This window comes from Carettochelys insculpta, chromosome 3 (assembly GCF_033958435.1).
Source record: "Carettochelys insculpta isolate YL-2023 chromosome 3, ASM3395843v1, whole genome shotgun sequence".
NCBI lineage: Eukaryota > Metazoa > Chordata > Testudines > Carettochelyidae > Carettochelys > Carettochelys insculpta.
Window position 1 is genome coordinate 72,980,122 of NC_134139.1, and position 23,101 is coordinate 73,003,222.

At 45.0% G+C, this 23,101-nt stretch overlaps 1 protein-coding gene across 13 annotated transcripts in view; it reads right to left on the bottom strand.

Annotated features, from left to right (window-relative positions):
* RYR2 (ryanodine receptor 2) overlaps nucleotides 1–23,101 on the bottom strand; it is a 975,983-nt gene that overhangs the window by 379,787 nt on the left and 573,095 nt on the right. For all 13 annotated transcript variants that reach the window (XM_074990102.1, XM_074990110.1, XM_074990109.1 and 10 more), the window contains 5 exons: nucleotides 20,712–21,513; nucleotides 16,422–16,622; nucleotides 15,038–15,143; nucleotides 11,352–11,495; nucleotides 10,672–10,945 (listed from right to left, as the gene is read on the bottom strand). In XM_074990102.1, the coding sequence (XP_074846203.1) occupies nucleotides 10,672–10,945; nucleotides 11,352–11,495; nucleotides 15,038–15,143; nucleotides 16,422–16,622; nucleotides 20,712–21,513 (1,527 nt within the window). The remainder of the gene's footprint in view (nucleotides 1–10,671; nucleotides 10,946–11,351; nucleotides 11,496–15,037; nucleotides 15,144–16,421; nucleotides 16,623–20,711; nucleotides 21,514–23,101) is intronic.

The following is a 23,101-nucleotide window of genomic DNA, read 5'->3' on the forward strand; positions in this document are numbered from 1 at the left end:
CATGCCACCAGCCACTGGCTGCTTGCTGTATGTTATGATCTGAGGAGTAATGTGACAGGATGAATAGAGTGGAGTGACCATAAGAGCCATTCTCTGCAGCATCATTTCATATAAAATCCACAAGGAAATTGGCCAAAGGCAGGCAGAGACACACTGAGTTCTGAGTGGGTAGTGGAGATACCCAAGAAGTAGTGCCAAGGCCTACACCCTTCACAAATACCCCAGGACTAGTAGTATTTCCTCATGATCTTAGGGTACCCTTAAGGTTTAGAGGGTCGTGACCAAGGACATGGTGAATTCATCCACCATTTGAAGTCTTGATTTAAATACTGGATTGTTTAAAAGATGTGCTTTAGCTCATATGGAAGTTATGGGTCTGAAGCAGGAATTAGTGAGTGAGGTTCCATAGCCCATGAAATGTAGGAGGTCAGGCTGGTTTGGCTGTGTTTAAGGTCTGAACATGCTTGCTCTGCCAACAGCCATAGACTCTTCCACCTGTACAGCACATCATGGCTTAGATCTTCCTCTTTCATTGGGAACTCAGTAGTCCCGAAAATGCAAGACACTTCAAGGACTGACCAACAGTACAAAGGACAAAAACTCTTTGAAAGCATAACTCTTACAGTACTTGTCATAATAACTGAAAGTGTGACAATTCAGAAAAGACTCTGCAGTACTTTGTGGTCGTTGAAAATAACATGATAAAAAAAGACCTGCGGAGAGCTCTGTGCAGCGGAAAAGCTTGTTTCACCAACAGAAGTTGATCCAACAAAAGCTACTATCTCACCCACCCTCTACCTCCATTATGATGAAAAAGAAAAATTGTGCATTTAAATATTATTGAGCAATGCTCCGATTTATCCACTATAACAGACGGATAATTGAGACTGCATCCCTCACGAGACCTGACACACAAATAAAAATGGAACTGAGGCTTGAGCTAAATCATCAGCCTTTCCATTAAGCCAGATATCTGGTCTGAGGTCTTGGGTGGTCAAAAACTATTTCACTATTAGCTCTAGGCCCAAGATATAGGAAAAGCTACAGACAACTGAAATATATTTGCATCCTTTTTACTGGAAGAAAATGTTGAGAATGGAATTGTTTTCCTGGTTACTTTTAAACATGTAGCAATGATATAACGGTTTCAGATTTGTTTGAGATAAAATGCCATTGCACTTACAGTAATTGAGACATTGCTTTCTTTCCAGTGAGCGGCTATTAAGAACTCTGCAAGTGTTTGAATTAATTCATCAATAAAACTATAATAGCTGGTTTCAGTTGCATAATTTAGTTAAAAACTAAATCAACACTAGAGAGGTTCTATGTTCATGAAGGCAGTTGACTCTTGATGGTTCAGACAATGTATTTTGAGGTCTTTGCCTTGTCAAAAGATCATTTAAGGCTCCCTTCACAGTGTGGATAGATTTAAGAATGGGACATAAGGTAATATAAAAAATGTTTAGAGTAATTTGAACATATATACACCATGGTAAAATTAAGCTACCCATAAGATATGTAATGGACTTATATTTGTATTAGAATAGACCTTTTTGGAAGAGGGTGAGACAAGTCCGAAACAACATTTCAAAAACATAAAGGCTACATCTACACTTGTCCCCTTCCTTGAAGGGGTCATGGTAATCAGGGTGATAGGAGATTACCAATGAAGTGCCCTCAGGAATATGCAGAACTTCATTCAGCAAATTCTCCCCCGGGGCAACTTCGAAGTGTCAAACTTCAAAGTGCCCACATACCGTGTTGCCACGGGCACTTCGAAATGCCTTTACTTCCCAAAAGTTTGACACTTCGAAGTTGCTGCAGGGGAGAATTTGCCTAATGAAGTGCTGCATATGCATTGCAGCACTTCATTAGTAATCTCCCATCAACCTGGTAACCATGCCCCCTTCGTACAGACGTAGCCAAAGAGATCAAAACTGAGCTGATTTCATTTCAGGTGGGAGCATGGAGCAAGGGCAACCCTAGCAGCTGTTGAAGAGGATTCCTCAAACAAACGTAGGTGAAAGAGTCAGAGGAGATCATGGCCTTCTCATAATGTCAAAGAACAAAGATGGACAAAGAAAGAAAGGTTACTCACCATAGTAATGGTGGTTCTTCGGGATGTGTCCCCGTGGGTGCTCCACATTAGGTGTCGGGCTTGCCCGGCGCCGCAGATCGGATCTTCCAAGCAGTTTCTGCCGGACCGCGCATGCGCCGGTGCGCGCCGCTCCTGGCCACGTGCACGATCTGGTCCCCGCCAGTTCCTTGACCAACTGCCTCGGATGCTCCTGCAAAACACTAAACAGAGATCCGAAGTGGGGAGGATGGGCGGGTAGTGGAGCACCCACTGGGACACATCCCGATGAACCACCGTTACTACGGTGAGTAACCTTTCTTTCTTCTTCGAGTGTCCCCGTGGGTGCTCCACATTAGGTGACTACCCAGCAGTAGCCCAAAATAGGAGGTGGGTAATCGGATTATGTGCAGCTTGTCCCCGAGAGGACCGCTATCGAGAGATGGGTATCCCCTTGGAATACCCTGTGAAGGGCGTAGTGCTTGGCGAAGGTGTCATAGGATCACCAGGTCGCCGCTCTGCAAATGTCTTTTAGCGCAATGCCCTTGAAAAAGGCTCTTGATGCCGCCACCGCCCTAGTGGAATGAGCCCTGGGCGTGGCCAGTAAAGGAGTCTTTTTGAGTTCGTAGCACAGTTTTATGCAGGATACGATGTGCTTCGAGATTCTCTGCGAAGAGAGACCTTCTCCTTTCGATTTGGGAGCGAGAGAGACTAGGAGTCTATCCATTTTCCGGAAGGACTTGGTAATGTCTATAAAGAAGGCTAGCGCCCTCCTCACGTCCAGGAGGTGTAGGCGCGCCTCTTTGTTAGAGTTATGAGGCTTTGGATAAAATGAGGGTAAAACAATAGGTTCGTTAATATGAAACTCAGAAGAAACTTTAGGAACAAAGGCTGGATGCAGCCGTATGGTTACCGCCTCCTTGGAAAAAACAGTGCAGGGTGGCGTTGCCATAACTGCCGCAAGCTCGCTCACCCTGCGAGCTGACGTGATTGCGAGAAGAAAGGTCGTCTTTATCGTAAAAAGGCGGAGGGAAACCGTGGCCAAAGGCTCGAACGGTGGTCCCGTTAGCGCATTAAGCACCAGGTCCAAGTTCCACGAAGGTGGAAGCGGTTTCCGAGGGGGGTATACGTTTACCAACCCTTTGAGGAACCTGGTAACCATGGGATGGGTGAACACCGTGTGCCCTTCCTCTTCGTGTCTGAACGCCGAAATGGCGGCAAGGTGGACATTTAACGAGGATAGTGAGAGTCCTCCTCTCTTGAGCTGCGTCTACACGTGCACGCTACTTCGAAGTAGCGGCACCAACTTCGAAATAGCGCCCGTCACGTCTACACGCGTCGGGCGCTATTTCGAAGTTGAAATCGACGTTAGGCGGCGAGACGTCGAAGTCGCTAACCCCATGAGGGGATGGGAATAGCGCCCTACTTCGACGTTCAACATCGAAGTAGGGACGTGTAGACGATCCGCATCCCGCAACATCGAAATAGCGGGGTCCTCCATGGCGGCCATCAGCTGGGGGGTTGAGAGATACTCTCTCTCCAGCCCTTGCGGGGCTCTGTGGTCACCGTGGGCAGCAGCCCTTAGCCCAGGGCTTCTGGCTGCTGCTGCTGCAGCTGGGGGTCCGTGCTGCATATACAGGGTCTGCAACTAGTTGTTGGCTCTGTGTATCTTGCACTGTTTAATGAAAGTGTGTCTGGGAGGGGCCCTTTAAGGGAGCGACTTGCTGTTGAGTCCGCCTCGTGACCCTGTCTGCAGCTGTGCCTGGCTCCCTTATTTCGATGTGTGCTACTTTGGCGTGTAGACGTTCCCTCGCTGTGCCTATTTCGATGTTGGGCTGAGCAACGTCGAAGTTGAACATCGACGTTGCCAGCCCTGGAGAACGTGTAGACGTTATTCATCGAAATAGCCTATTTCGATGTCGCAACATCAAAATAAGCTATTTCGAAGTTGGGTGCACGTGTAGACGTAGCCTTGAGGTCCAGTAAATACTCTAATATTACAGGTATAGGCACCGAAAGGGGGGCTAGCTGTTTGGTAGAACACCATGCCTTGAAGCGACTCCATTTCTGCTTGTAGGTCTTCCTGGTGGAAGTCCTCCTGCTACTTTCTAGGACTAGTTGCACTTCCTCCGTACATGTGCTCTCTAGGGAGCTGAGCCATGGATTAACCACGCTTGTAGTCGCAGGCCTTAGGGGTGCGGATGCACTATGGACCCCGAGCTTGCGTAAGCAGATCCGGCGCCACTGGAAGGGGCATCGGTGGATGGTCCGACATGCACAGGAGTAGGGGGAACCATTGCTGTCGATCCCACGTTGGGACTATCAGGATCATTCGGGCTCCCTCCCTCCTGGCTTTCTGCAAGACTTTGTGGATCAGCACTGTGGGAGGAAAAGCGTAAAGCAGGGGGCCCCTCCAGGAGATCGCGAATGCGTCCCCCAGGGACCCCCGTCCCAGTCCTGCCCTGGAGCAGAATCGTGGGCACTTCTTGTTGTGTTGCGTGGCAAACAGGTCTATCTGGGGAAAGCCCCATGCATGAAAAATCGGTCGTAGCAGATCGGGACGGATCTGCCACTCGTGCGTGAGTGCGAAACACCTGCTCAGCTGGTCTGCCTTCACATTGTGAGCGCCTGGTAAGTATGAGGCTTCCAAGGTTATATTGTTGGCGATGCACCAGTTCCACAACCGGACTGCTTCCGCACATAAGGTACGGGACCGAGCTCCTCCTTGCCTATTTATATAAAACATGGTGGAGGTATTGTCTGTACTGATCCCGACGACTTTGCCTTGTATATGGTCTCGAAAGTGTCTGCAGGCGTTGAACACTGCTCTGAGCTCCAGTATATTTATGTGCAGCGACTGCTCCGTGGAGGACCACAGCCCTTGCGTCACCTCTTTGCCCATGTGTGCTCCCCACCCTATGAGGGAGGCATCTGTAGTAAGAAAAACCGATATTTGTAGTTGGTGGAAGGGTACCCGTTAGCAAGTTCTTGGGGTTTACCCACCATTGCAGGGATTTGCGCACCTCTGTCATGGGCGACACCACCCTGTGAACGGTGTGTGCTGCTGGTTTGTATACGCTCGCCAGCCAGTGCTGCATGCTGCGCATGTGTAACCTGGCGTTCTGTACTACGAATGTCACTGCTGCCATGTGGCCCAGCAGCTGTAAGCATGTCAGAACTGGCACCGTAGGGCTGAAGGTGATGACTTGCACAAGGGAGCCGATGGCCTGAAAGCGTGTCTCTGGTAGATACACTCTCGCTGTAATAGAATTTATGCGTGCTCCTATGAACTCTATGTCCTGTGTGGGGTCTATCTTTGATTTTGCCAGATTGATAACCAGGCTGAGCGAAGAGAACGTGCCTGCTGTGACGCGTATCATGCATAGTGCCTCCTCCTTCAAGGCCCCTTTGAGTAGGCAGTCGTCCAGATACTGGAATATAAATACCCTCTGTCTGTGCAGGTAGGCTGACACCACTGCCAAGGTCTTGGTGAAGACTCTGGGGGCCGAGGAGAGGCCAAACGGTAGGACCTTGTATTGAAAATGTTCTTTGCCTACCGTGAACCGGAGGAATCGTCAGTGAGCCGGATGGATAGTTATGTGAAAATACGCGTCTTGTAAGTCGAGGGCTGCGAACCAATCTCCATTGTCCAGTGCCGTAAGGATGGAGGCGATTGTGATCATCCAAAAGCGTTGCTTGCGCAGGTACCGGCTGAGGCCTCGAAGATCTAAGATGGGCCTCCAGCCTCCTGTCTTTTTCTCCGTTAGGAAGTACCTCGAGTAGAACCCTTTCCCTTGCAGTTGCTCCGGCACTCTTTCCACTGCCCCTATGAGCATGAGATGGTCTACCTCCTGCTTGAGCCTCGCTACATGGAAGGCCTCCTGGAGGTGGGGCCTGGGTGGAGGTCGTGGTGGTGGGAGCGACTGGAAGGGGATGGCGTACCCCGTGGCTATGATCTCCAGCACCCATTTGTCTGTGGTGATCCTTTGCCACTGGTCGTAGAATGGACGGAGGTGAGGGTGGAATAACCGGTTCGGATGATCTTGTGCGATGGTAGGGATGGCGCAGCCCTGGATCTGTGTGTCAAACTTGTGGCCTTTGGCCCTGCCCCGAGGACGCACGGCTCTGTTGGGAACGTCGCCTGGGAGTTCTGTACTGCTGGTGCTGTTGATGTCGCCCTTGCTCGTAACCCCTGTGGTACTGGGGACACTGTTGCTGGTACTGGTACCGTCTTTGTTGAGGGTAGTACTTTTTCTTTTTGTATGGAGGGGTGTAAATCCCCAGGGTCCTAAGTGTGGCTCTTGAATCTTTACTGGAATGAAGGACCGAGTCAGTTGATTCAGCAAACAGCTTCTGCGAGTCGAAGGGAAGATCGACGATCTTTGCCTGCGGATCCCTCAGTATACCCGAAGTCTGGAGCCAGGACTCCCTTCACATCACCACTTCCGTAGCTGTGGAGTGTGCTGCTGTGTCCGCAACATCCAGGGTGATCTGAACTCCCGTCCTCGAGGCCGCGTAGCCTTCTTGCACAATGGCCTTGAGCACCGGTTTCTTCTCCTCTGGAAGCGAGTCCATGAGGGAGGTTAACCTAGTGTCGTTGTCGAAATTGTGGTTCGCTAGATGCGCTGCGTAATTTGCCATTCGCAACAGTAGAGTGGAGGAGGAGTAGACCTTTCTGCCGAACAGCTCTAGCTTCTTGGCATCTTTGTCTGTTCCCCCTGTCTTGAATTGAGATGTCTTTGATCTTTGTTGCAACGACTCTACCACCAAGGAATTTGGTTGTGGGTGGCTGAACAGGAACTCCATGCCCTTCGCCGGCACGAAGTATTTCTTATCCGCTCTCTTGTGGACAGGCGGAATAGTCACAGGGGTCTGCCATATCATAGTGGCGGACTCCAAGATTGCTTCTTCAAGCGGTATTGCTATTTTGGAGGATGCCGGAGGTCTCAGATTTTTGAGGAGCTTATGGTGTTTCTCTTGCACCTCTGCTGTCTGGATGCCTTGCATGAAGGCCACCCTCTTAAACAGCTCTTGAAACTGTGTGAGATCATCCGGAGGATGGACGTCCCCCGGGGCTGTAGCCTCGTCCGGGGAGGAGAGCGAGGAACCACTAGGATACGCCTCTCTGGACCCTTCCAGTTCCTGTTGGTGATGGTACATCCGCTCACTGGAAGCTTGCAAGGGAAAATCTCGGGGTTCCATAACCAGTTCCCCCTGAGATACTTGAGTCTCTGTCCCCGTTCGTGATTGCCCTCGGGGATACGGGACCGTCTGTGGGGATCTTTCCCTGGTAGACTGCCGGTGGTGTCTATGCCCCGCGTGATAGGGACGACCATGGCAGCATGGGCACTGTTCTTGGGAAGGTGACCTGGACCACTCCCTTGGTGCATACCCTCTGCGTCTGGGGGAGCAATCATCGAGAGACCTGGGACACTGGAGAGAGCGATTTGTGACAGTACTCCAGCGGCTCAAACCCCAAGAAGGGTGAAGGTGGTCCCAGCCAGGGTGAGGCTGGTTGTAAAAATGGAGATGGGGGCTCTGGGTAGGCTGGGGGGACCCCTGCCTTCTAGTTGGAGTCCGCAGCATGAGCGGAGGGCTGAGAGAAAGTAACTCTGCAGCCCTGTATGGAGAGGGGCTGCGGTGCCTTGTTTTCTGTGCAGCCTTCCCCCTCCCTTGAGGGGGTGGCTCCGACCCCTGACGTGCAGGGGATCTCGGCCCCATCCGCACCGCGCTCGGCACGCTCATGGGCGGTGCCGCGCGGGCGGTGTCCTCCGGTGCCTGCAGGCTGCGTGCCTGTGCTCTCTGCACCGCCGGTTCCCCGGGGGTCGGTGCCGCTGCCTGTGGTGCCGGCGGTACTGGTGCTTGTTTAGCCGCCGCCCTGCCTGCGGTGCGGGGCGGCTGTTTGATCATCGGAGGCTGAGCCGCCTCCACATGGCTCTCCGTGCCGCCGCCGATCAGCTGTTGCTGCGGCTGGGGGCTGTGCGCTCCTCCCGTCCCGCTCGCTGTTGCTGCCAGCAGGGATCGGGTTGGGGAGACTTTCCTCCGTTTTTGCGCTGATGGGGTGAGGGAGGCAGCTTTCCTTTTATGGGCCCCGGAGGGTCCCTCCTGCTGCGGCCGCTCCGGCACGTCTGGCTGGAGGGCCTTGTCGAATAGCAGCGTTTTAAGCCGCATCTCCCTGTCCTTCCTTGCTCTGGCTGTTAATTTTGCACAGAAGGAGCACTTCTGTGTGACATGGGACTCCCCCAGGCACCTTATGCAGTGACTGTGCCCATCAGACACTGGCATTGCCTCTCGGCAAGACTCACGTTTCTTGAATCCTGAAGAGGACATTGTTGGTGAGTCTTTTAGTTGTTAATGGGGTACTTAGCACCTTCTCTGTGCTGTTTTCCCCCTCTCGGATAGCCTGCCGCGGCAGGAGGGCTAATGGCCCTAGGCTCCTGGCCTCCGGTGCTCTGCTTGTTACTAGGACTGGACTGAATTCTGTCCCGCTTGTTGTTTCTCGTTTGTTTTTTTTTGAAAATAACAACTGGCTAACTTAACAAAAGACTAAGAACTTGAAAACTTTAAAGAAAACCGACGGCAGTTAAGAGGAACTGGCGGGGACCGGATCGCGCATGTGGCCAGGAGCGCGCAAGGGAGCGGCACGCACCGGCGCATGCACGGTCCAGCAGAAACTGCTTGGAAGATCCGATCTGCGGCGCCGGGCGAGCCCGACACCTAATGTGGAGCACCCACGGGGACACTCGAAGAAGAACCAGACTTCCACAACAAAACAGAATATGAAACGCTGGTGCCATGGGGTCTTGCTCAGATCCAGGGCAACACAGTGTTCCAAGAGAGCTGCCAAGGTCAAGGAGTCAAAAATGGCATAGATCAATGACAATGAGTGAAGGCACCCCCCAGTTCCAGACCTTCTTGGATATGGAGTTCTCATTGGAACAGAGGGATGCATAGATCTCCAGCTTTTAGTATACCTACAAGTTCTAGCATCTGGGTCTGAGGAGCATTCCTACATCTATGTCATATTTTTCTCTGATGACAGAAGTAAACAGACCTGAGGACTCCCTATAGTTATTAATCATACACCTACAGGGAGAAAGTCAGAGTTTTAGCGGCGTACTTGGTAATTCACGTAATTAAAATAGCAATAACTATATTCCAAGGCTTAAAATAATTAAATTATTTTGACAGATAGATTTTATGTAAAAGAAATGCAAGCATTATTAGACCTACAAAGAATTACAAATTTCAGTCAAAGAAAATGTTCTACCTAGGCTGGTCCCAGGAGGGAACTTCTAATTCAAGTAGGCAGATGCTATCTCTTTAATTTAAGATCACTTTTGACCACATCTTTCTATAGGCTGTCATTCTGTGGAGGGACTTTCACTGACGTTCATAAAACTACACTGTAATAAAATAATATCACCAAACATATAAAGTTGAAGCCACACAAAAAGAGAGAAAAATGTAAGAGGCAAGATCACCAGCAGTTCCTGAGAAATACAAAGCATGCTCAGCTCATCATGCAAGATCAGAGTTAAGGGATGTGGGCAGGGAGTAGTTGCTGCTGAAAGTCAGTATATCTCAATAGTTATCACCAAAGACATTTCTGAACAACTGAAATGTTCCTAATGGGTCACAACAACAGTGCAACTTTATACATAAAACTTGGGGTTACTTAACCAGGATTTAACCAGAAAATGCTTTGGGTCCACAGTCAACATGGGGGAGGACATTGAAAAGGGCCAGTTTTGGATGTGCAATCTAGGTGTGCACTTTTCTACGTATAAGGCCTAACGGTGGGCAATTATGGGGATTGTGGAGGAATTTGCGTGGGGATGAAGGCTGGATAGAAACTTTTTCTTATTCTCCTATCTAACTGATGTCCATTACATACCATCCAGAGCTATGCCTCTTTAAGGGGAAAGGAGAACAGTGCTTCAAGCAACAATGAAAAAAATTAGGTGGAAAATCCAATTTGTCTTCTTTAAGTAAATTTAGATACACAAATTTGTGCTGGCAGTTAGATTTATGAAATACACTGGTCTGAACTCTCAGAACTCTCCTGGTAGCTGGCTCAAGCAACTACAAAGCCCGTTAATATATCTTAAATAAATATATTTTCCTTAAACTCAAGTAGAAGAAACCTTTGCTTTCTGGTGTTGAAAATCCCAGGATGATCTTCACTGAAGGCAGAGCTATTCGTGTTTGCATGCAGCCTCCATCCATTCAATTTACAGAAAGATTAATGCTGATCCTGGAATATCCTTTAAAGTGAAGTTATATTGTTTCAAATATGCCTGATATGGTACTGTAGGGCTGTAAAGCACTTAACGTTTGCTTCTGCCCCTACAAATTTTCCATGAAGGTTAGATCTTTACTACCGTTCAAAAGATATCTTTGTTAACAATGCTTCAAATCCTCTATCTGAGAACTACCAAAGGTCATGTCTGCCCCACAACATTCTTTTTAGCCTCCTTAGGCCACAGACAGGCATTATATTTACAGTAAAACAATATGCTTAACTGAAGTGATAATGAGATACATTGAAATTAAAACATCTGTCAATCAAATGATACTGTACTCCAGTGATTTACCCTAATCCACGAATCATAAGCTTCTCTTCCTCCTTGCCCATTCTGACACTGAGCAAGGAACGGATCTGGCCCAGCGATGCCAAGAGGTTGATTGTATCTTCCACTGATACACCATTTATAGTGTAGGTCTTTGGTAAGCTTCGAACAAGACCTCCGATACCATCATACTGGCGATGTAGCAATACAAACATGGCCCTCACTAACTCCGGATCCTCTATTACTGACTCCTGGGCCCAGCGTACCATAGTCTCTGATATCAGTTGCTGAAGAGTGGCTAAAAACAAATACAAATGCATGTTTTATTTTTTAAAAAAATAACTTCTCATTTTTCCAACAACAGATTTTTGAATTCATTATGCAGCACATTAGAATTAGCACTATTTAAAAAAATAAAAGAGAGAAAAAAAAGAAAAATGGTTTTCCATGTAATACATTGTGCCAAGTGGAAAATATAACATGAGGAGGAAACAAGCAGTAATATTTTTCTACAAGAAGCTATATTGGACATACTGATAACCTCAGATAAGCTTTTAATCAGAGCTAAAGGCTTAGAAGTACACACAGATGCTTCCCTTAAAATTTAACTTCCTCAGACACACAACATACAGAGCTGCCAGAACTTTCTACTTGCTTCCCCTTCAGAGTAGGACTAAACTGAATTTCAATTTAATGTTACTTACAGGGCTTCTTCGCATCATTATCCAGAGGTTTCTCATTCTGTTTCTTCTTCAAATGAGTGACTTTTTCTACTAGATACATGAGACGACCCCTAATGGTTAAATCACTGTTTCCATCCCAGGATCCATCTTCATCTAGTTCAATTCCTGAAACCAACAAATATTAAACCATTAAAAATAAAATTAAAATAATGACAGTTGTGCTAATGTCCAAACGTGTACAACTTAACCAAAGTGATATTGTTCTGCCCTGTTAGCTAAGTGCACTACAAACGTGAACAAATATGATGCTGCCTCAAATGAACTCCATTCATTGTACATGAACACATGATATGCAGCTATAAGGAAAAACCAAGGTGAGAAAATGCAGAATATGTTGATTTGGTACAAGATTTGTCTTCCATTTTTATGGTTTCATCTGAAATAATGTCACTGAAACCTAAGATTTGATCCAGACTCATATTTGATATTAATGTGTCATAACTATACAAGTTTAAAGTAAAACTGCCATTCAATATTTATTTTCAAATGCACAATTTATTCAACTTTAAAAAAAAAACCTGGATGCCACTTTCCCAGAATGATTCTACATCATGTCAAAATATTCTGCTTCCTCCTTTGGTATTTTTAATAAAGAAATTGGGTTGATTTTAAAATATGTTTGCCTCTTTCCCATTAATCCTTGTGTGGCAAGTGATCCTTTCCCTCTATATAGTCTGTTTCACTGCACTTCACCCTAAAGAAAATGTTGATGCATAGGCCATTGATGATTTAGTCATGGGTATATATAATGCTCTTACCCAGTTAGAGCACAGGAACGTATATACTGGTGCAAAAAAATGTCAGTTCCAGATGTTGGACTCGCTGAATATTGAAACAAATGTTTCTTAACCAGTGCACAACATACAAATCCCAAAATTATGACTGGCTGACTATCATTAATACCCAATCTTCTAGAACTGCATAATTTGTTTTCCTGTTTTTGTAACAACTGTACCAAGGCTTCTTAAATCCAAGGACTCTGCCCTAATACAATCCCTTTTCTCATCTGCTTCTGTACAGCTTTTGGTCTTTCAGCTTTTCCTTACCATTTAAAACTGAAATATTTAATCTGAAATGTTATAATCTTGATAGGATAGGAGTCCTGGAAAGTCCCTTCTGTGTAAGACCAAATCCTGAAAGGAACTTAATGCAAAAAACAGTGGGGTTCTACACAAGCAGAAAGACTGAGTTAGAGAACCCCTTCCACAATCAGGACCTCTGTCAGCAAAAAAATCACTTGACTCAGCTCCAGGTTTTTTGTGCTAGGGAGAGATTTAAATGTTGAGAAACTGAACTGTCACCTCCCTCTGTGGGTTGTCGGCCTCCGGTTCCTTTTATAAAATGAACACCTAATTTTTCCTGTTTTCTATGGGTGCTTTACAGAGGAAAAGGGCATAAATAATTTAAAATACAAAAGTGGTGATTATCTACAATTTTATCTTATCAGTTTCTAGGAGACTGAAGCAAAATTTGAACAGAAGGAACTTGCCTGGAAGTGAAGTGTGCACGGATGTTTGTTTTACAGTTTTATTTTGGTTTTGGTTTGTTTTTTTGCATTTACTTTATTTTTCCTACAATGTTAAACATTTTGACATCAGAGAGAATGTTGCACTTATGCAATTATTGCAACAAAAATATCTGGACTGAGCTTAAGACAGCTTCTTTTGAGTCTTCAACAAGACCCAATGCACCCAAGTTTTGGTAACAGCAACAAAGGGTCCTGTGGCACCTTATAGACTAACAGAAAAGTTTTGAGCATGAGCTTTCATGAGCACAGACTCACTTCATCAGATGCTGGTCTTGGAAATCTGCAGGGCCAGGTATAAATAAGCCAGAGCAAGGGTGGGGATAACAAGGTTAGCTCAGTCAGCAAGGATGAGGCTTACTACCAGCAGTTGATCTGGAGGTGTGAACACCAAGAGAGGGGAAGCTGCTTCTGTATTTAGCCAGCCATTCGCAGTCTTTGTTTAAGCCAGAGCTGAGGGCGTCGAATTTGCGGATGAATTGTAGCTCAAAAATTTCTCTTTGGAGTCTGGTCCTGAAATTTCTTTGCTGTAGGATAGCTACTTTTAAGTCTGCTACTGTGTGGCCTGGGAGATTGAAGTGCTCTCCTACGGGTTTTTGTATATTGCCATTTCTGACATCTGATTTGTGTGCGTTTATTCTTTTACGTAGCGACTGTCCAGTTTGTCCGATGTATATAGCAGAGGGGCATTGCTGGCACATGATGGCATAAATTATATTGGTAGATGTGCAGCTGAACGAACCCACGATGGTGTGGCTGATCTGGTTAGGTCCTCTAATGGTGTTGCTGGTGTAGATATGTGGGCAGAGCTGGCAATGAGGTTTGTTGCATGGATGGGTCCCTGAGTTAGAGTGACTGTGGTCCGGTGTATAGTTGCTAGTTAGGATTTGCTTCAGGTTGGCAGGTTGTCTGTGGGCAAGGACTGGTCTGCCTCCCAAGGCCTCTGAAAGTGGGGGATCATTGTCCAGGATGGGTTGTAAATCTACCCATATACCAATATAATAACCATCTACCAATATAATTTATGCCATCATGTGCCAGCAATGCCCCTCTGCTATATACATTCGACAAACTGGACAGTCTCTACATAAAAGAATAAACGCACACAAATCAGATATCAGAAATGGCAATATACAAAAACCCATAGGAGAGCACTTCAATCTCCCAGGCCACACAGCAGCAGACTTAAAAGTAGCTATCCTACAGCAAAGAAATTTCAGGACCAGACTCCAAAGAGAAATTTCTGAGCTACAATTCATCTGCAAATTTGATGCCCTCAGCTCTGGCTTAAACAAAGACTGCGAATGGCTGGCTAAATACAGAAGCAGCTTCCCCTCCCTTGGTGTTCACACCTCCAGATCAACTGCTGGTAGTAAGCCTCACCCTTGCTGACTGAGCTAACCTTGTTATCCCCACCCTTGCTCTAGCTTATTAATACCTGGCCCTGCAGATTTCCAAGACCAGCATCTGATGAAGTGAGCCTGTGCTCACGAAAGCTCATGCTCAAAACTTTTCTGTTAGTCTATAAGGTGCCACAGGACCCTTTGTTGCTGTTACAGATCCAGACTAACACGGCTACCCCTCCGATAAGTTTTGGTAAGTGAACCATTATGTCCTCCCATTTGTGTTTGGAAAATAGGAACAGTTGAAGTCGAACAGCTATTTTTTTTGAGGTTAGTAGGACCACAGTTAGTTCAATAGGGTGAAAGTCACCTAATGGTGAGTGGGAGAACTTTATCTATGATACTGTGAGGGCAAGAAGACCAGCAGCTGCTATCCTAGCCTTGAATCTAGAATGAAGAGCTATAGAGCTTCCCAATACCCATGGGGGCTAGATTTCATTTGCTAATCTCTGAGGGGTATCACACACATTCCATTTATTTGACTTGCTATAGGAAAAATGAAATTTCTTCTATCGAACAAAATGTAGTGTATTTTCTTGTATTTTGATCAGATGAGAGGATACACTTGTATTTTAATGACTGACTATAATCCATACTTCCTTGTGTATTATCTAGTTATCTGTTGCTGACATAATTTAATATGTAGCTTGGTTTTGATAAAGATATTGAATCTGCCTAATGCAATTTCAGAAACAAGAAAATTCAAAAACAGGATTTACCACAATGTGTCATTAAGTCCTCATGGAACTCCAAGAGTTGATCTCTAATTTCTTCAGAGCAAGGACAATCACTCTTATCATCCTTAAAATTCAGAAGCATGTTTATCTTAAAAAGAAATAACACAAAAGAAAGTTTAAAGCTTTGTGAGCACCTTTTTGAATGCTTTTCTGTATGCTGGGAGGGAATACATAAAGCCAAGAATGCCTGGAATCCAAATATTGAGTTAGATTAACAAAGTATTCACAATATTTACAGTTAATATTCAAATGTGGCATTTATTTTTGCTCATTATCTCCATAAATATGTGCAGATGATAAAATTTACAACATTTTTTCAACTACAGAAATGCTTTTCCTAAACTGAAACACCCAAATACCATCAAAACAAAAAGCAGTCAAATAGCACTTTAAAGACTAGCAAAATAGTATATTAGGTGAGCTTTCGTGGGACAGACCCACTTCTTCAGACCACTTCTTCAGTTGGTCTGAAGAAGTGGGTCTGTCCCATGAAAGCTCACCTAATATACTATTTTGCTAGTCTTTAAAGTGCTACTTGACTGCTTTTTGTTTTGATAGTGTATAGACTAGCACGGCTTACTCTCTGCTCCTTCCCAAATACCAGAAGAGCTAAAGGGGGGAAAATCAGGCATTTAAGTTGAGTAGGTAAAAGGGTAATACATCAGAAACAGTATGAACTGGTGGGTAGAGCAAAGGAGAGGATTCAGGACTCGTGGGTCCTGTTTCCAACTCTGACTTCAATTAGCTTTGTCACCTTGGTCAAATCACTTAATCTGAGTATCCAGTTTCTCTATCCTTAAAAGAAATTAAAAGGATGCTTAAAGGTTTAATTAGTTAGTGCTGTAACACATTTGGAAATCCAGAAATGTATGCCTGTACAAATCATTTATTACTGCAAAAACCCATCGGAATTAAGCCTAATTTTCCATAATGTCATTGTATACATGGACACAGCAAGGCTGTACTTTAAAAACTTGTCTATGGTAGGAAATGACATGACACTAGATAAGGTCAGCTAATACATAATAATAAACACAACATATTACTCAGTATAGCTAAGACTTTCAAGTTTAACATCCAGCAATGTCAGGCCACGTCATCTAGTGTGGCCATTACAGCTAACCACAACCAGGTGACTGACACAATGTTAAACATGCCTGTCCTTGACCGCACGGAATGTTACACATCATGTAAGCCTAAATACTTGACACAGCATAGAGAAGAGTGAGAACCAAGTTTTTAAAAATAGTGTTACGATACAGCATTATGACTGGGCTGGCATCCTACATCCTATCTTAGATTCTCTGCCACTCTCACAGCCTGAGGGGGCGGGAGGGGGAAGAAAAACTGCCCATTATAACTGTACCTGCTCTTGAGGTGGAGATCGAAACTCCTTGGTTTTCCTGGCTGTTAGTGCAGCAGACATGTTTAAGGCCTGCATAACTTCATTATATCGGAATTGCTGATTTTCTTGAAGCTTAGCCACAAAATCATCAGAAAATGCCACAATGGCTTCTATCCGGTGACGTATCTGGCAGTCGCAGAGGTACTGGAGTAGGTAACACATCTAAGAAAACACCAGAAAAAGGGCAATAAAGACTTTTAGACAAATTTTTAAATATTCTTTACATAGTCTGTTAACCTATAACTGAGTGTAGATACATTAGACTCCAAGCAGTAAAGCAGAACCTGTTATCAGATGAATTGACAGTAAACGGCAGTACAGTCTTGCTTGAATTAATAGTAGGGCTTATAAATTGCCACTTGCAGTAGATCTATCTGCCTCAGAAACATATACAAGGATGTGGAAATTGTATTAAAGTGAAAAACATGATCATATAGATTTAAAGCCTGTTTATCCAGCAATTTAGTGCATAGCAAGTTAATGTAAGACTCTGTAATGCACTGGCCTGACATGCACTAACTGGCTTTTTGTCTGTATTACCTAACTGTCCTTAGTCCATGCTCCAATGTTCCACTTTTGCATCTGTACCAGGTAGCTGCAAAATGCTGTACTAAATTAGTCCTTTTTACAGGGTAATTATGACCAGATAAATCAAACGTTGCTAAGCTGATTGCTAATAATACCACAGTAGAGCCTCCTTATGCCCTATCAATAATTATAATGCAGCTCAAATGCATGCATCTTATTCAGACACATTTCTGTTTTGTTTTGTTTTTTGTTTTTTGTTTTGTTTTGTTTTGGGACAGTTTAAGAATGCGGAAGTGAGAGATCATAAAAATTCTGCTTTTTTATAACATTTCTTGCTGGTAGCTCAGCAGATTTGAAGAACAAAGTGAACACACTATAAAACAGAATGACTAGCAATTGTGATAATAAAGACTTATTTAATTACCCAGCACATCCCAATACTTTAGGATTATATCTTGCAATTTTTTTTCTAGTGAGTTGTCATTTCTTCTTCTAATTCTGTTTTAAAATATCTTCATTATTGTAAACCTCAGATATAAGGACTTTTAAGGAATAGAAGTTATTTGTAACTTCGAAATGAATATAATGCTGAACAAAACATTATGGTCATCCTCACAAAAGTTTACAATGGACTTACTATTGTTTTGAAATTTCATTACACACAGAAAATGTTGTTTTCCATTTTTTAAGTAGCTTCCATTTAACACAGTACTGTAGGGCATTTGCTTTTGTTGCTTTTCATAGACTCATAGAATTCTAGGGCTGGAAAGGACCTCAGGAGGTCGTGTAGTCCAGCCCCCTGCCTCAAGCAGGATAACCCCTAATCATCCCAGACAGCACTTTGTTAAGCCAGGACTTAAAAACCTCTAGGGATGGAGATTCCACCACCTCACCATTCTCCTGGTGATATAGTTTTCACACCTCTCCCTCCGTAACTTCAGACCACTGCTACTTGTTCTGCCATCTGTCATCATTGAGAACAGTCTCTCTCCATCCTCTTTAGAGCCACCATTCAGGAAGTTACCTCAGACTTCTCTTTCGCAAGCTAAATAAACCCAAATCTCTCAGCTTCTCCTCATAGATCATGTGCTTCAGCTCCTTAATTATTTTTGTTCCCCTCCACTGAATTCTCTCTAACGCAGCCACATCCTGTCTATACTGGGGGGGGCTCAGAACTAGATGCAATACTCCAGATGTGGCCTCATCAGTGCTGAGTAGAGGGGTATGATAACTTAGAATCATAGAATCATAGGGCTGGAAGGCACCTCAGGAGGTCATCTAGTCCAGCCCCCTGCTTTAAGCAGGATCAACCCCCACTAAGTCATCCCAGACAGGACCTTGTCAAGCCAGGACTTAAAAACCTTGAGGGATGGAGAATACACCACCTCTCTAGGCAATGCAGTCCAATGCTTCACCACCCTCCTGGTGAAGTAGTTTTTTCCTAATATCTAACCTATACCTCTCCCTCTTCAACATCAGACCATTCCTCCTTGTTCTGCCATCTGACACCACTGAGAACAGTTTCTCACCCTTCTCTTTAAAGCTCCCCTTCAGGAAGTTGCAGGCTGCTATTAAATCACCCCTAAGTTTTCTCTTCTGTAAACTAAACAAGCCCAAATCCCTCAGCCTGTCCTCATAGGTCTTGTGCTGCAGACCCTTAATCATTTTTGTTGCCCTCTGCTGAACCTGCTCCAGCACATCCACATTCTTTTTATACTGGGGAGCCCAAAACTGGACACAATATTCCAGATGTGGCCTCACCAGTGACAAATAGAGGGGAACAAGTACTTCCCTAAATCTGCTTGAAATTCTTCTCCTAATGCATCCTTGGCTACGTCTACATGTGCCCCAAACTTCGAAATGGCCACGCAAATGGCCATTTCAAAGTTTACTAATGAAGCGCTGAAATGCATATTCATCACTTCATTAGCATGCGGGCGGCCGCGGCACTTTGAAATTGACGCGCCTTGCCACCGCGCGTCTCGTCCAGATGGAGCTCCTTTTCGAAAGGACCCCGCATACTTCGAAGTCCCCTTATTCCCATCAGTTCATGGCTCAACAGCAGTATGACAGAAAGGGACCTAGGGGTTATCGTGGATGAAAGGCTGCATTTAAGTAAACAGTGTGCCCTTGTAGCCAAGAAGGCTAACAGCACACTAGGGCCGTGTCTACACGTGCCCCAAACTTCAAAATGGCCACGCAAATGGACATTTTGAAGTATACTAATGAAGCGCTGAAATGCATATTCATCACTTCATTAGCATGCGGGCGGCCGCGGCACTTCGAAATTGCCGCGCCTTGCCGCCGCGCATCTCGTCCAGACGGGGCTCCTTTTCGAAAGGACGCCACCTACTTCGAAGTCCCCATATTCCCATGAGCTGACATCTCCACACCTGCCATTGACTTCAACTTTGAAGTAGCAAGCAGCATGTGCAGACACAATGTGTGCTGCTTCGAAGTTCTGCCTGCTAGTTTGAAGTAGTGGGCTAGTGCAGAAGTGGCTTATGTCACTTAAGATATCTCATAGAAAGAGATATTGCAGTCACACTGCTACAGGGCAACAATGAGAAGCATTCTGGCTAAACTGCAAAATGACTCTTACAACTTCTGGTCATGCAGAGGCAGAATGACTATATCTGCTACCATGCCAATGCCGTTTCAGTCTATTAGTATCATATGCTTATTTTTTTCCCTTCTACCTTGGTCACTCAGGCTACAGCACACAGCAAAGTTATTTGGAGATAACAGACATTATTTCTAAATAATTGTGCGAGCATCTATACTATGCACATGCTATTTCAAAATAAATTTTAAATGGAGGATGAGTTATTTCAATTTTTGCAAACCTCACTACAGGAGGAATAACCCTATAACCTCATTGCAGGAGGAAAAATAGCTATTTTGAAATAGGCACTGTTAAGACACAGAATATCAGTATTTCAAAAAAAGCCATAATGGCTTCCAATGGCACTATTTTGAAACAGGCTCTATGTGTCCGGACATGCTATTTTGAAATAGCTGGATGTTATTTCAAAATGCATTTTTGGGTGTAGCTGTGTTATTTCAAAATAAGCTATGTTGGAATAGACATTCTGGAATGGATTATTTCCAAATAACACTGCTGTGAGATGTAGCCTAGTCGAGCAGTACAACCTGCCAAATGCCTAGCTGTTCCTGAATAAGCTCTATTAGACAAGCACTTAGCTCAACCTCACCCATGCTCCATTTGGGTCTCCTTATGTTTCACACTGCCCAGTCACTGCTTAAGTATGTAAGAACCAGGAAGAAAATAGTTCTTAGAAGCTGTTCTCACTTGCTTATTTACTAATAGCCATAATTCTCCAAAGAAAGTCAAAAGGAAAATGTAATAATAGCAAGTCACTTATATAGGAGTCACTGCATCTAAATGGATAAAACAACAATTTCCTACCAAATTACATTTAATTTATGTCAGATTTGGATTGAAACAGGTCTTACAACATCCATCAAGGCCACTGTTCCCAGAGGGCAATTAAGAGGATAATACAAAATTATACAACTAACAGTAATTATAGTTTTAAGACACAAGGCGAAAAAGCACTAAACATGCATGTGTGCCTTCAGAAAAGGAGTGTTTGGCTTAAAATATGCTGCATGACTGCTGTGTTCTTTAAATCATGTGAATTAAAGGAAAAAGGAAGTGGGAAATACATGAACAAGCACTAACAGTTTCTCCATTATTACCTGTAACTTCACTGGTTCAGGAAGTTTCATTTGAAGAAGGCCTTCCTTCAGCACTCTCCCCCCTGTGGCTTCTTCCTCCCCTCTGTCTGGCTTCACCTCCTCTGAACTCAACTCCTTCTCTGGCATTTCTCTGTCATCCTCCTGGCTCAAGTCCTCCTTGAAAACACTGGGCTCAATCAGTTGTAAGACATGTTTCAGATCCCCATTATGGAAGACTCCCATGATTAACAGGGTGTAAAAAAGCTTGATGAGTGGGACGTAGAGAAACTCTGTAGTACCCCCAACTGGATCTCGGACATGGAGGTTGCCCTCTTGAACAGCCTCGGTCAGCATATCTATCGTTTTGGCCTTTAAGATATCCAGAGGAAATTCAGGGCTAAATTCATAGCACTTGCTGCTAGTGCTTACAAAACTGGGAGAGGAGAACTGGATTCTAGGTCGTAGTGAGGTGCTGAGTCCTATACCAGGGAGGCCATGTTTTTTATTCTCATCAGGGAACAGAGTTATGCTCTTGGTCTCATCTGTCATTGGGACAATAAATTCATTATTCATCATCAACCTGGCAGTGGCATAAGTGTTGAGGTGGATGTCAATGAGTAAGTCATAATAGCCTGTGCGTAGCAAGCCTGGCATATACTTGTTCTCAATGGCATAGAGTAGCTGAGATTCATCCACATGGCTGCACAAAGCATGTGCCACCCGATTGTTTCCTAGAGCACAAACAGCTGAATACAGTCGGAGGGTATGATAGTGAAATTTCAGTAATTCCTCTTGTTCTGTCAGTTCCAAAATATCTATAGACCTGTAGAGGAGAAGAGAAAACACAAGAAGTTCCACATCAGTGCAATAACTAGGAACATAAAAATGAAAGGGCAAAAAAGTTATTCAAAATTCTTCAGTTGTGCAACATTGCCCTTGATCAGCCTCAGGATCAGCCATTTCCTGTGTGTCTAATGAAGGGGAAGGCCTGACCTAAGTTTGCAGGCTTTAAAAAGCCAGAGGCAGAGTGACCATGGAAGCAAAGCAGACGGGGGCTGCAGACAGGATTTTGATAGAGGGGGTCTGACAGAGGGGCTTTCACTATAGGTAGGAAGACCTGCGACACCTGTGCCAGCACTTCTCCCGTCTCCTCCACCGGCACTTGTAGTCAGACCACCTGACCAGGGATGCCTCCACCTAGACCCTGGTGTGGTTTTACAGGGACTGTGACTTGCAATTCCCACTTAACTGAATTCTAGGCTGGACTTCTGGTGGAATCTCTCAGAAAGTGGGTGGGAAAGCTACACGACGAGGTAGCTGGGCTTAGGTGTATTTGACTCCACAAGCAATTCGTGGACAGTATTCATGTGGAAACAGCTGGGGTTAAGGTAGCTGTCCCACCACAAAAGACTACTGACGCACCAGTGGTGGAGGAGGAGATGGCTCAGGGGGGACACTGGCAGCTGGTCACTTCTGGCAGCGGGCAGTGCTCCACTCCTGCTCCCATACCTCCTATGGTAGTACTGGAAAACCATTACACCATTGTGGATATGGAGATATGGGAGATAAGGAATCGCCCCCTACAGCAGAAGCAGAGAAGCCTTGTACCCCCAAGGCTGGGAGGCCTGCTGCCACCACTACGAGAAGGAAACATAGGTAATGTTGGTCGGAGACTCTCTTCTGAGGGGGGACAGAGGCACCGATCTGTCACCCTGACATATCCTCTTGGGAGGTATTCTGGCTGCCAGGAGCCCATATCCGAGACATTACAGAGGCGTTGTCAAGGATTATCTGGCTGGGTGACTACTGCCCCATGTCACTCATCCATGTGAGCAGACCAAGTGTGACTACAGGGCTCTAGGAGTATGTGTGAAGGGGTTGGGAACACTGGTGGTGTTTTCCTCAATCCTTACTTTCAAATGTAGGGGCCCAGGTAGAGGCAGGTGCATCCTGGAGGTGAATGTCTGGCTATGAGGATGGTGTCACCAGGGGCATTTTGGCTTCCGTGATAACAGGATGCTATTCCAAGGTCTGCTATGCAGGGATGGGGTTCACCTTTTGAGGAATGGGAAGGATGTATTTGGATTGAGACTAGCTAACCTACTCAGGAGGACTTTAAACTAGGTTCAATGGGGACAGGTGACCAAAGCCCACAGGTAAGTAAAACACCTGGAGACCTGGGAGTTGGGTTGGAAATGGGAGGGATCATGGGCTAGAGCAGCAGAGAAAAAGAGGGACTAAGCAGAACTGGGAAGCAAAAGCAAATCAGTATCTTAGATGTCGATATACAAATACAAGAAGTATGGGTAATAAGTAGGAAGAACTTGAACTCCAACTAAATAAATACAGTTATGACATAATTGGTATCAGAAAGACTTGGCGGAATAATACATATGATTGGAATATTGGTA